The sequence below is a fragment of the Drosophila bipectinata genome, chromosome 3R, assembly GCF_030179905.1.
Source record: "Drosophila bipectinata strain 14024-0381.07 chromosome 3R, DbipHiC1v2, whole genome shotgun sequence".
NCBI classification, from domain to species: Eukaryota; Metazoa; Arthropoda; class Insecta; order Diptera; family Drosophilidae; genus Drosophila; species Drosophila bipectinata.
The window spans coordinates 29,329,759-29,342,375 of record NC_091739.1 but is presented as its reverse complement, the minus strand read 5'-3'; the positions used below and the strand labels follow the sequence as shown (position 1 = coordinate 29,342,375).

Below are 12,617 nucleotides of genomic sequence, written 5' to 3'. Positions count from 1 at the left end.
ATCCGCTGATGATTCACACGGATGTTAACAGTCCCGGACATGCTGTTAATAACCGATTAGATATTTATAAGCTGAATGACTCAAAAATAGAGTTACTAGCCAAAAACCTAAATAACATCAAAGAAACCACCCGGTGTTGAATAACAAAAACTCGTTGCATTCTTTTTTCAATTTATAAGTAATAATTCTCAGGCACTTTATTGAGATTGTACGTATCTATAAGTACGATTTTGTAATCCTACATTAGCTACATATATTTTTAAAAAAGTACCTAAATAAACTATTTGTCTTAGTTTGATTGAATTTGCTCTGATTTGTGCGCGGCGCGAATTGCTTTTGATTCGTTCTTCGATTTGAACACATGAAGTACAAGACGTTTGAAGTACATACACACTAGTAAGCTAGTGGAACAGATGCATACACATAAATTCGTAACGATAAATAAGCTTACATAATATATCCCGTAAGTACAAGGCAATAGGTAAATGGTTAGCTTTAAGTACATAACTGTTATGTACATAATACTTTAAGTTTTTATGCTCTAAGCCCTAAGTTTTGTGTGTGTTTGTGTGTTTGGTTACTCCGCCCTTTCCTCCATCGCCAGGGTGATGTTTATATCCTCGTCGTGCGTCCCATCGCCTATCAGTTGTTTACTGTAACTCTGCTCCGCCGCCTGCTGCAGAGCATACGCCGTGGCCGCCCCAGTGTGGTCCACCAACTGGCGCAGGTATCCATCGGGTCGCTGGAGCAGCTCATAGGGATGACCCAGCTCCCGAGCTTCCCCAGCGTCCATCACCAGCACTCGATCACTGTCCATCACGGTGTGCAAGCGGTGGGCTATTGTCAAAACTGTGCAGTGAGCGAATTTGGAGCGAATTGTCCGCTGGATTAGTTTGTCCGTTCTGAAAAATGCAAGAAAATCCCATTGAAATAAGATTACTCTGATAGGCTACAGTATTTCACACTCACTCAGGATCCACATTGGCCGTGGCCTCGTCCATGATCAGGATTTTGTTGTGTCTCAGTATGGCCCTAGCCAGGCAAACGAGCTGCCTCTGACCGACACTGAAGTTGGATCCGCCGTCGTACATGCGACAGTTCAAGCCCCCAATCAGTGTCGAAACATATGAACGTAGCTCCACATCGCCCAGAGCCTTCCACATCTCTTCGTCTGAGCGCTCGTCCATAGGGTCCAGGTTATATCGCAACGTACCCGAGAACAGAACGGGATCTTGGGGTATAATCGAAATGTGGCTTCGCAAATCATGCAGGCCTATGTTTTCAATATCCACATCGTCGATACGGATCATGCCCTCGTTGCAGGCCAGGCGGAAGATAGACTGAATAATTGAAGACTTTCCGGCACCAGTGCGACCCACAATGCCGATCTTCTCGCGTGGCTCAATGGTGAAGTTCAGATCGCGAAGAACCGGTGCTTCCTTGGGTGAGTAGCGCAGTTTGAAGTTCGTGAACTCGATGCGACCTTTGCTGGGCCACTCGGTTTTTGGCTTGAACTTTTCGGCAGTTTCCAAGGGCGCCTCTGAAGGTTGCTCCGTGTACTCCAATACTCGCTCGACGCTGGTCATCTGGTTCTCCAACTCGGCTGTTTGTCGCATACCCCACTGGCACATACCCGTCATTGTGGTGGAGTGGAGAATGGCCAGGCCCACGTCGCCGCTAAAGAATTCGTTTTTGAGCAACAGAAAACTGAAGGTTACGGCCGCCATGTATCCAATACACAGCAGGTCCGACCACAACGCGAAGGCTCGGGTGCAGGAAAGAAACAGGAACCAGGCAGATGTGTTAGCGTTTTGGTATCCATGGAACTCCGACTCCAGGGCGCTTTGAGCCTGCAAAGCGCGAATGGTTGTTAGACCCTGGAAGGTTTGGTTTGTCAGCGAGAACACCGGACTGCGAGCTTTAAAGAAAGGGATATTGTTATTATTTTACACAGAATTATCACAAATGGCAACATACATATGGACTCCAAGCGCTTGACACTGCGGCTAGTGTTCACATACAGATAGCGAATACATCCCAGAATGATAACTATCACTCCCGCAGGAACCAGTAGCCAGTAATTGGCTATAGCCACAATGATCAAGACACCGGATACATCAATGACAAAGGCCAGACAATCCAAGAGTGTGTGCGGGAGATCCGTATCCACAGTGCGTATGTCCTTTGAAAAGCGATTCAGTATTCGGCCGGAGGAGTTCGTATTGAAGAAGTACATGCTGGCTCGGGTAATTCCTCTGAAGAGTTTGTCGTGAAGGTGGAGCGAAATGCGCAGGCACATCTTGAAGAAGCCGAATGTGCGTATGAGATATACCACCAGCGTGGTGCCCAATATGATGGCATAGAAAAGCACCAGTTCCTTGCGCACATTGGCCTCAATACTTTCAGATACAAGGGGCGTTGCAGAAGTGTCTGTTGCATTCAGGGGCAGCGTATCATTGGCAGGCATTGGATCACTTTCGTTCAGCAGAGCAGCAGTGGCGTTGGCTGCCACTTTTTCCTCCCAGATGACCCTAAAAAATTAATTGGCTCTGTTAGTTACAATTTAATTGAAAAGTTAGTAAGATCTTACCATCGTGACAAGAAGTAATCCACTCCGGTGAGCATCACCCTCGCGACAAGGAACAGACCGACAATAATTCCCAACAGGAAGGTACTGTCCAAGGCTTTGATATAGGAGGCATAGACGTGGAATTTGACAGAGCCCACTGACTGCTGTTCTTGGTTCAACTCCTCCACCTCTTCGTCCGGCCGCAGGAGCTGATTGTGAGCATGGTGCTCCATGCTCTTCTCCGAATCGCTCCGAGATAGGAAACTGCTCACACTGTGCGTATCAATGCCACTTTCGTCATGCTGCGTTTGCTCGAGGAACTGGAACTGGCGGGAGCTCTGTAGCTGCTGGTAGCTACCCTGAGCCACAACCTTGCCGGATCCCATCAACAGCAGGTGCTCCACGTCGAAAAGGTATTGCACCTGGTGCGTGACGAGGATTCGTATTTTTTTGGACAGAAAATCACGGATGCAACGATCAAATATGTGCTTGCCCACGTGGGTGTCCACGGCGGATAGAGGATCATCTAGAAGGTAAATGTCTGCCTTGCGGTAGACGGCTCGGGCCAAACTCACTCTGGCCTTTTGTCCACCACTGAGACTCACACCCCGCTCTCCAACCACTGTCAAGTCTCCTCGAGGAAGTAGCTCCAGATCGCGCTCCAGCCCACACGCCTTCACCACTTTCTTATACCTTCTCTCGTTGTAGTCCTCCACAAAGACAATATTGTCGCGGATAGTGCCCTCGAAGACCCAGGGCTCTTGTGAGGCATAGGAAATCGTTCCATGTACCATGGCCTCACCTTTATCAATGCCAACTTCTCCCAGAAGTACATTCAGGAAGCTGGACTTGCCCGCTCCCACGGGTCCCACAACAGCCGTCAGAGTTTGATCTGGGATTTCCGTGCTGAAGTTCTCGATGGCGCAGTTGGCGTGACCATCACTCGTGTCCCATGAGGCACTTACGTTCTTGAGGATCACACATTTCCTTTCTGCATCCGGATCATAGTCCCTCAGACGATTGTGCTGCACCTGGCCATTGGACAACAGAGATCCATTCAACTCCACATTCTTTTGTTTGTCTTGCTTGGTGATCTTTCGCTTATTCTTGCCAGTCTGCTGGTTGGCCTCCAAATTAATTGGCACTTCGGCTTTGTCTCCATCCAACAAGAACTCCTTGCAACGTTTTGCCGATACGAGAGCCTCGGCTATGAAGGTAATGGACAGGGGCCAGAAGTGCACCATGGAATCGTTGAGCATGTTGAAGTAGGAGGATACGGTGTACACCTTCTTGGCGGTGAGCGGATCCCCGAGGTAAACGTAGGAGCACAGGGCGAGGAATACGGACAACGGCGATATCATGGAGGTGCATCCTAGACCCGCGTGGATGTAGGCAGTTCCCTTAATGGCTTTAACTTCCTTGAGACGCACCTCGGCAATGACGCGGGCGAAGCTCTTCTCCCACGCGTACATCTTGATCACCTGGATGCCCTGGATGATCTCGTTCATCAGCTTCACTCTCAAATCCGTTCGCTCGGCCGTCATCTGGCGGTAGTAGGCTGCCTTCTTGGCGGCCCACGCCTGTAGTGGAATAAAGCTGAGCATGAAGGACACGCCAATCACTGAGGAGATGCCAATTTCTCGGTACATGAGGTAGCCAATCAGAATCGATTCCAGCGGTCCCTTCCACGTGTCGTGCAGGAAGCACAGCGCCACATCGAACCGCCCCAGATCGTTGGACAATATGTTTATGGCTCTCCCACGAAGGCCGTCATTACTACTGCTCTTGGAGACCTGAAGGCACTTCCTGTAGATTAAACCAGACAGAGCCAGTCGCAGCTTAGTGCCCACTTGGAAGATGTAAAAGATAAAGGGATGGAATGTTATCACGGGCACCAGCATGCAAATCACGATTCCCAGGGCGTATAGATAGGCGGCCTGCTCACTGATTTCAGTCTGATTAGTGGCAAAGTAACCAACGAGGCCGCCTAGAAACAACGGCATTAGGGATCTGAAAATTGGAAGTCATATGGGATTAGCTAATCCGTTGTAAAGACAACTTGGTACCTACTTGCAAATCGTTTCGCAAATGGAAAAGGCCAGTCCTAAGGGCACAAAAATCTTTCCGTATGCTCGCAGGATCATCCGCACCACGCTGGGATTACTTCGTTTGAGCTCATCGTCCCAGAGTTCAGCAAACTTGTTTGTGACTCTTTCGCTGTCCAGTGTCTTTCTGTGCTGGTAGAGCTCCTCGTCCGTCAACGGACCTTGAAGGCCGCGCCTAAATAGATCTCGCATCCACCTGAAAAATAACAAAAACAAATATTTTCAATAAACTGAAATAACTGAAATAAAATAGTATTGATTGAAGAGGTTTAAATGATCTAATTTCTAACACCTTATTTCAAGATGCATCTCTAGGTATGATGAAAATTGTGTTTGCCTTTCAATTATAAGCCTATTATCGTTTTTTAATAGCTCGAAAATTCTTTAATTGCCCTGATAGCAAAACAGAGGTAAGGTTCTTTAAGCCTTTAGCTTTTCAGAGATTTTATTAGGTAAACTCTACGTAATGACCATTATTAAGATAAGTTGTCGAAGGCGTGTTGCTTGAAAACGCCTTTAATTTCAGAGAGAACTATAAACAAAGACAATTTTCATGGGAATTTCGTCAGATTCATTATGTGCGAAGTTCCCCCCAGACATTGTTTGATTCATTATTAATCAAGCAATTGTGGTTGTGTAGACACTTGAACATACAGTGGATACCACTTGAAATCAACTTTCTATATATAAACCGTATATGACTGGGATTTTCACAGATTCTTCAATAAAAGGAAAATCATATTTGTTTATAGTTGGTTCAAGTTCTTTTAACTATATTGTAAACATCTCTTAAGATCTTTAAGAACAGTCTCTACTGTTTCTTTTGTTGGAAAATCTTCAATTAAAGTTCCTGGACTAGATGCTACATTAAAGTAATATTGTACAAAAACTTTACGCCTTATCATCTCGTTTCATTTGTTTATTAAAGGAAAAACGTAATAAATTGCGGATGCCAGATCCATCTGGTTACAATTGGCAAGCGTACGATGTGGACACCAGATAACAATGTAACCTTGCGGCCAACAATGACATCCAATAAATGTGTGGCGTCCAATTTAATCGATGTGCGTACTAAATATTTCTCATTAGACTTCGCCCCGATTTTTGGTTGTTGGCGGGGCGATAACGAACTTATCGGCCCAACAGGCTAATACAACTAAACTAATTATATGGAATATCGGTGGAACTTGGGTGGTGTCCCGGCCTGATAACAATATGATACCACAATATGGCAAGAACAGAGAACACGTGCTTAATCACAGCACATAAAGTATAATTTACCGTAAATAACACTAGTTAACATAAAAACTTTCAGGTATTTAAACAAATAGGGCTTGTAAGTTAATGACTAAAGAGGTCAGAAGTCTTAAAACACAATCAGGCTAAATATGAGATTTGTTTTATTTAGTTTTCATGAGTAATTATTTATTTTGTTAACTAATGTAATTGCAGGCAGGTGAATAATAATGGTGCACTCCACATACAGACTGTATGTACCAAGAAAATATAATTCCTAGAGAACAGAGGGTTATTGTTCGGATCCAAGGATACTTACCAGAAGCTCCATTGTGAGAAGATATTCGCCTTGGTGTAGGGATTCTTTGGACGGACAACCTTTCTTCTGGTGCGGTTCATATTTTTTTGGGGAGTAACCGGCTAGGGGGATTAACCGTTACGGCACTGATTCACTTGCTTCTTCTTCGTAGGAAAGGGCAGTGAAAATCAATAACCCACAGCCGGCAACAACAAATCAGTTGGCAGGTGGACTATGTACGTTTATTTACGTACATATGTTGTCTAGGTCGAGGTCAGCAGCGATTGGTTCACCGTTATGCACAACTCTCCCCAATCCTAATTTACCGTTTACAAAAATTTGTTGCTGCTTCTGCTGCCTGGTGGGGAGTGTATGTGTTGTGTTTGTCGTTGTATTTGTAATTCAATATAATATATATATATGCTAATTAACAGCCGTCTGGCACAGCCACACTAACAATATTCACAATTTCCGAGACGAAAGTACTTATGGCTATGGGATTTTACTACAAATTACACAAAAAATAACGCTTAACCGAAACTAAGAGCGCTACTATCAAAAAAGAACTGAGCGGGAAAGAGTGAGAGCCCCGGAATATATACTCGCTGGCGTTGCCACCCGGTACCACAAAAAGATAATTGAACAAATAAACCATGGGCGTGCCAAGAGGGGTTTAAAATAAAATGTGAATGTGTCCACAAAAGTGTAAATATTTACGGGGTATTTCAGTCGAGAAAGTAAATTTGCATGGGCTATGATATTTTTTATGGTTAATATTAAAGACAGATGGGCAGAAATTGATATTTGGAGCCTTATTTTATGACAAATATAATCTTGTCATAACTACTTTCTATATTTCTTACTTTTACGCTAATGTTTATCCTGTTATCTATAAAATCGAAACATTAAAATGATTTCTTTATAATTAACCATAAATATCGACAGCCAATGGGATAAGGTTTTCTAAACTTACCTATATATCCTTGAATAAATAAATATATATATTATCCCCCTCAGTTAAGCCCCTGTGACCCCATAAGAGAAGCCAACAATAAACTTAAGAGAGCTATCATTGCCCAGAATTGTGAAATTGTTTATGTTTGGCAGAAGCTTGCAACAAATGGCGAAACAAACTTACATTCTCAGAAGCTTTTCAAAGATTAAATTAAGAAGAGGTAGTCGGCCGCCAAAACGTCACAGCAATAAAAATTATCAGATAACCCCCATAAAAATATAAACACCCAACTAGGTAATTTACATCTTGTACGATGAACATTTTATTTTATGATTAGGGATTAGCATTTAATCAGCGTATGCAAAGGGGGTTCCTCGCTTTTGTTTAGTGTATACATCTGGAGAATAGTGTGCAAGGTTGAAAATCGAACGGGTTTACTTAGATAATGACAAAGAGCATGCCCATTTAGTCCTCGATGTACTCGAAGGGCTCTGGCGGCTCAGGCTCCTTCTCCTCGTCGTTCATGGGCCCAAAGGCAGCCACGGGCTCCACGAGCTCTTGATCCTCGGCCTTGCCGGTGTGCTGGAACACGATGATACCGCCGATGGTTACTTCCTTTAAGGGTTCATACAACTGGCCATCGATAACGCTGAGGACTTTGAGCTGCTGACGCAACACACGAGCGGGATTCTGCAGGATTTCGGATGTGGGCTCCGGCTCCTTCTTTTCCTTCTTGTCCTTTTCTTTTTCCTTCTCTTTGTCGCTGGAGCTGCTGGTGCCCGCTGCCTCCTTGTCCTCCTCCTTCTTTTTCTCCTTCTCCTCCTTCTTCTTGGGCTTCTCCTCGACGGCAGGTTTCTCTTCGGTCTTGGCTTCTTCCTCCTTTTTGACAGCGGTGGTTGCCTCCTTGCTGTCCTCATCCACGTCCATCTTCTCGTCCTCTTTCTTGTCGGCGTTTTCGCGTCGCTTCTGGCGGGCAGCGATGGACAGAACAGCAGTGGCCACCTTCTCGCGCTCCTCGCTCTTTTTCTCCTCCAGCGGGGCGGGGTAAGCGTACAGCGATGGCTTGGCCGCCGACTTGAACTCCATCTTGGGCATCTTGAGGTCAGAGTTCAGACCAATCACGCAGGTGGGCGTAAAGGCCAGCGACAAAGTGTGAGCCAGCGGGAACCAGTACCAGTACTGGGTGAAGGCCAGCATGCCCACGACGGCCTGCAAGTTGGTGTGGCCTGTGCGAGACTGCAACGAGAGGGTTGCGTTCCTGCCACCAGCATCAATGATGCCTGAATTGAAAAGTTAATGATGTCTTGTTAGAATCGCATAATCCAATTGGAATTGATTTCAAAGTCCTACTCACCCTGGGCCAGAATGGCACCGTACTTGGCCATCACATCCTCGTGCTTGTTGCTGATGACCTCAGCATACAACTGGCGGAAGAACGTCGTCTTGGGGCAGCTCTGGTCTGTGTGCTGGATCAAGATCATGGCAGATGCGATCAGGGCACCCTGGCGCACAAAGTTCACCGGATCGAACTTGACCATCGGCTCCAGGAGGGCAATGGCCTCTCGCAGTCCAGTGCCGGCACAAGCGATACCCAACGCCATGGCGGCTCCGTAGCGAACGTGCGGATTGTACGATTCGGCCAAAAGACTAACCACCGAAGGGCACTGTTCCGGAGTGCGGAACAGAATGAAACCAATGGCGGTAACAGCGGCGCGACGCACATCGTCATTCACGTCGGAGACAGCCACATGAAGCAACTTGCGGATGGCCTTGTTACTGCCAGTTCCGTTATATGCCATGGCCAAAGTGTACATTCCAGAGCGACGAAGGACTGGGTCCTTGTCGGTGGAGAGACTGGTCACCAAGGGATCGGCTTCTTCCAATCGGGAGAACATGGTAAGCGAAATGCCAACGGCTAAGCCACGTAGGATCTTTTCGTGCTGCGTTTCCTGAGCATAAGACACCATATCCTCGATAGCCTGGGCGTTCTTGGAGCCCAGCATTACCATTCCCATGGCAATGCCCGCTGCTTCTCCGGTAACTGCATCGTCCTGGTACAGGTTGAACTTCAGCTGCTCGTACAAATCCTGGCGATGGGTGCCCATTCCAGCGAGACCGAGACCAAGGCATCCACCGTGGCGCACGTTTTCGTTCTGGGCATCCTTTAGCTGTTGCAGCAGATAGTCAATTATATTGGCTCCATGGTTGGCGTGAATCAAGCCCAAGGCATAGAGAGCGCCGCCCTCGGAGTAACCCGAGCTGGGACCTGCCTCCTTGGGCAGGTAACTTTGCATTAGTGCCAGGGAGTCCTTTTCATGCCCGCGATGGATCACACCCAACGATGCCGTGGCTGTCAGCTTGGCCCAATTCGTTGCCCTGGCCAGCCAGTCAAGATTGTCGCGCAGGAATTGGTCGGACGTGGTGCCACTGTGCATAAACGCGTTGGCAATCACGGTGGCTGTGTGGCAGATGGAAACACGCACAGCTTCCTTAGTGCCTCTCAGAACCTGCAGATCGGCGTGGTTGCTGCGGATAAGGAACTGCAGCTGAAGGTCAATGGACACCTCTCCTGACAGAATAGATATGAGCTTTTCGATGTTTTTCTGATGCAGTTTCTCCACCTCGTTGAGGGAGTCTATGGTGCGTTCAACCTTGGCATCGACTTCTTTTTCTTCGGTGATATCTTCACTTGATTTTGACTTGCTGTCATCCTCCGACTTACTGTCTCCAGATGTCGTTCCCTGAGGCTTGAACGTACTGGGCAGGGCGGTGGGAATGGGTGCTGTATTTTTAAGAGCCTGCAACACATTGCCAAGAAATTCTTGCGTGGCGGACTCATAAAGATCAAAGGCAATCTGGTACGCCATCAGGTTGTTAGATTCTACTGACGAACGAGTCAAGGCGTCAAGCATTTCTGCGACAGCTAGCGGATCCTCCAAGAAGATCAGGCACTGGCACATGTTGACATAGTCCGGCACACCCAAATCGCGATACAAGCCCACTAGGCAGCGCAGTACTTGGTTGCGGAAGCCCCGGTTCTGTATCAAAGACATGGTGACATTGTAGGCGTAGGCCAGCATGCCGCGCACATCGTCAGACTTCATGATCGCCACCTCGAAGATGTCCATGCGACGTGTCTCGAGAGCAATGCCCAAGGCCTGACGAAACTGGTTATCATCCAGACAGCGCTGAATCATCCTGTTGACAATCCCCTCCAGGCGCTCGTCCACGGCAGTGGCCTCCTTGGGATTCTCTATGAACTCCACCCGCTGGGCAATGTAGAAATCAATGCACTTGGCAATAATGGTTTCGGTGTATTCGTTCCTGGCATTCACATCGAAAAGGTCGCCTGCTCCCAGAGCATATGTCAAGGCGTCCTCGAAGGACCCCAAGTGATAGAAGACCTTGGAGGCCACCATTCCGGCCAGCTTGTTCTCCGGGAAGCTGCGATCCTCGTGCAGCATCTCGATCTTTTCGATGGACTCGGAGATCTCCGGCCAGAACTCATCCACGATGTTGTCCAGCTTCTTGAGGGCAAACACCTTCAGGTCCGGCATCGGCTCATCGAGAAGGGAAATTATCCCCGCGGCGGACGTAAGACTCATTTTCTCGCTTCGTTGTTTCCAGTTGAAAGTATTTCCTATGAATGTGTAAGTGACATATGTTCAATTTAGGTTCCAAATTCCCTTCTTCTATTCAGTGCTGGAGTAAAACTTTTGCGTACTAACCAAGTGCACCTTTATAATTTTCTTTATGCCGAAAAATGCTAAATCACTCGAATAGACAGTGTTGGTGCTGCCAGCTAGTCAAAGCGCTTTTTAAAATTGTATCTGGCAGCACTGGTGTTTTGCAAATGGTCACTCTAATTGGTCACATCACTCTAACCAAAAATATGTAATAATATTTCTCTGTTTCTTTCCTGTTTTTTACAGATTGGTTTAAATTAAAAAATAAGTATATAATTTCGAAAAACTTATCGAAACCGATTGTATCGTAAATATATAATGATACATTTCGATAGATTTGGTATTTTTTTCCAGGTGCTAATATGGTTACACGAATGGTCTCGCATCACAACAAAAAACGCGCGAAGGTTGTTGGGAACAAAACATCCAGCCGCACACCATTCCTTTGTGACCACAAACACATTGATTAAAAAACCATCAAAATGCTCTGCGAGGATCAACTTATGTCCGTGGATAACACGCCCCAAAAAGGAACGGCTAGCTTGAATTCTTCCGGATCTTCCATTTCCATCGATGTTAAGCCCATGATGCAAAGTTGGGCCCAGGAGGTCCGAGCGGAGTTTGGGAACAGTGACGAGGTAAACAGAGACTTGTAAATTAATGTGTTTTGTTGATTATTAATATCATTTACTTGGCAGGCCTCGAGTTCGCTAAATAGCAGCGCTGCCAGTAGTGCGTCATTTGTTAAGAAAGAATTGGTGGATATAAAACAGGAAGACATGGAAGAATCCCAGCGTGAAATGGCTTTCGAGTTCCTAGACGGCGTTAATGAGGAGAAATTTGAGCGACTGGTCAAAGAAGAAAAGTTAAAAACTCCATTTAAAAGGCGGCACTCACAAACGCCGCTAAGTGCTGAAAACAGTCGATCCAACAGTCCGAATAGTAGCAACTCCTCCTCCCATGAGGATGTTAAGCCTGGAAATAATAATGATAATCGTTTGCGTCACAACAATCGCCATTTCAAGGGCCACAAGGAGGAGAAGCGTGTGCGTCACAACAGCTACACATCCTCTACATCGTCATCGTCCTCCTATACTGAAGCCAACCCCGCTGTGCTAGCTCGCCGCCAAAAACAGATTGATTACGGAAAGAACACGGCTGCCTACGAACGCTACTTGGAGATGGTGCCAAAGACTGAACGTGCCCGTGAACATCCTCGCACACCCAACAAGTATGGAAAGTATAGCCGTCGCGCATTTGATGGTCTGGTTAAGATATGGCGTAAGAGTCTTCACTTCTACGATCCGCCCACTCAAAAGAGGGGCGAGGCGGACAGTAACTCCGACTCCGATTCGGATTAGGACCTTGTTTGGGGGTGGGTTTATCGTTGGGGGATTATTAACTAAACATCAACGCATAAGTAAGTACAAAGTTGAGATATCAAAATTAAGGAATCGAATACGCATTTTCCAACTACAAAGCTGTGTATAAAATTGTTACCACAAATGTTATGTTGAATAAAATGGCGTCTTACAAAATGTGTTGCATCTTTCTACCTGAGTCTAAGAAAACCCGGCAAACCCCTAATATGGGCCGCATATGGCAGTTTTACTATTTTCTGGGAAGAGTAAGTTCCATGTAATTCAAACGAATTTAGCGACTGAGAAAACTATAGTATAGTAGTTACATATTTTAAAAATAAATTACCAAGTAACTTTTTAAAGAATATGGGAAGATGTTTTTAAAGAGCGCACCATATGTTTACATA

The 12,617-nt window shown here is 46.2% G+C and overlaps 3 protein-coding genes across 3 annotated transcripts; 1 reads left to right on the top strand and 2 right to left on the bottom strand.

Annotated features, from left to right (window-relative positions):
* Nucleotides 1-136: 136 nt before the first annotated feature.
* rdog (red dog mine) lies at nucleotides 137-6,785 on the bottom strand. The gene is made up of 6 exons (XM_017233237.3): nucleotides 6,230-6,785; nucleotides 4,640-4,870; nucleotides 2,591-4,579; nucleotides 1,978-2,531; nucleotides 970-1,918; nucleotides 137-902 (listed from the first exon to the last, which is right to left on the bottom strand). Exons 1-6 carry the CDS (start codon nucleotides 6,307-6,309, stop codon nucleotides 578-580), a joined length of 4,128 nt encoding a protein of 1,375 aa, XP_017088726.2. The 5' UTR covers nucleotides 6,310-6,785; the 3' UTR covers nucleotides 137-577.
* A 669-nt stretch (nucleotides 6,786-7,454) lies between these two features.
* On the bottom strand, nucleotides 7,455-10,992 carry Rpn2 (Regulatory particle non-ATPase 2). The gene is made up of 3 exons (XM_017233269.3): nucleotides 10,892-10,992; nucleotides 8,518-10,803; nucleotides 7,455-8,443 (listed from the first exon to the last, which is right to left on the bottom strand). The coding sequence occupies exons 2-3, from the start codon at nucleotides 10,766-10,768 to the stop codon at nucleotides 7,629-7,631; spliced, it is 3,066 nt and encodes a 1,021-aa protein (XP_017088758.2). The 5' UTR covers nucleotides 10,769-10,803; nucleotides 10,892-10,992; the 3' UTR covers nucleotides 7,455-7,628.
* A 244-nt stretch (nucleotides 10,993-11,236) lies between these two features.
* Slbp (Stem-loop binding protein) lies at nucleotides 11,237-12,387 on the top strand. Its single transcript, XM_017233035.3, has 2 exons — nucleotides 11,237-11,487; nucleotides 11,548-12,387. The coding sequence occupies exons 1-2, from the start codon at nucleotides 11,332-11,334 to the stop codon at nucleotides 12,208-12,210; spliced, it is 819 nt and encodes a 272-aa protein (XP_017088524.1). The 5' UTR covers nucleotides 11,237-11,331; the 3' UTR covers nucleotides 12,211-12,387.
* The last annotated feature ends 230 nt before the right edge of the window (nucleotides 12,388-12,617 follow it).

Coding starts and splice junctions, on each gene's coding strand:
- Rpn2 (XM_017233269.3), bottom strand. CDS start 10,768: ATGAGTCTTACGTCCGCCGCGGGGATAATTTCCCTTCTCGATGAGCCG. Junction 8,444..8,517: donor CGGTGCCATTCTGGCCCAGG/GTGAGTAGGACT, acceptor TTTTCAATTCAG/GCATCATTGATGCTGGTGGC.
- rdog (XM_017233237.3), bottom strand. CDS start 6,309: ATGAACCGCACCAGAAGAAAGGTTGTCCGTCCAAAGAATCCCTACACC. Junction 4,580..4,639: donor ATTTGCGAAACGATTTGCAA/GTAGGTACCAAG, acceptor TCCAATTTTCAG/ATCCCTAATGCCGTTGTTTC. Junction 1,919..1,977: donor CAAGCGCTTGGAGTCCATAT/GTATGTTGCCAT, acceptor CTTTCTTTAAAG/CTCGCAGTCCGGTGTTCTCG.
- Slbp (XM_017233035.3), top strand. CDS start 11,332: ATGCTCTGCGAGGATCAACTTATGTCCGTGGATAACACGCCCCAAAAA. Junction 11,488..11,547: donor AGTTTGGGAACAGTGACGAG/GTAAACAGAGAC, acceptor TTTACTTGGCAG/GCCTCGAGTTCGCTAAATAG.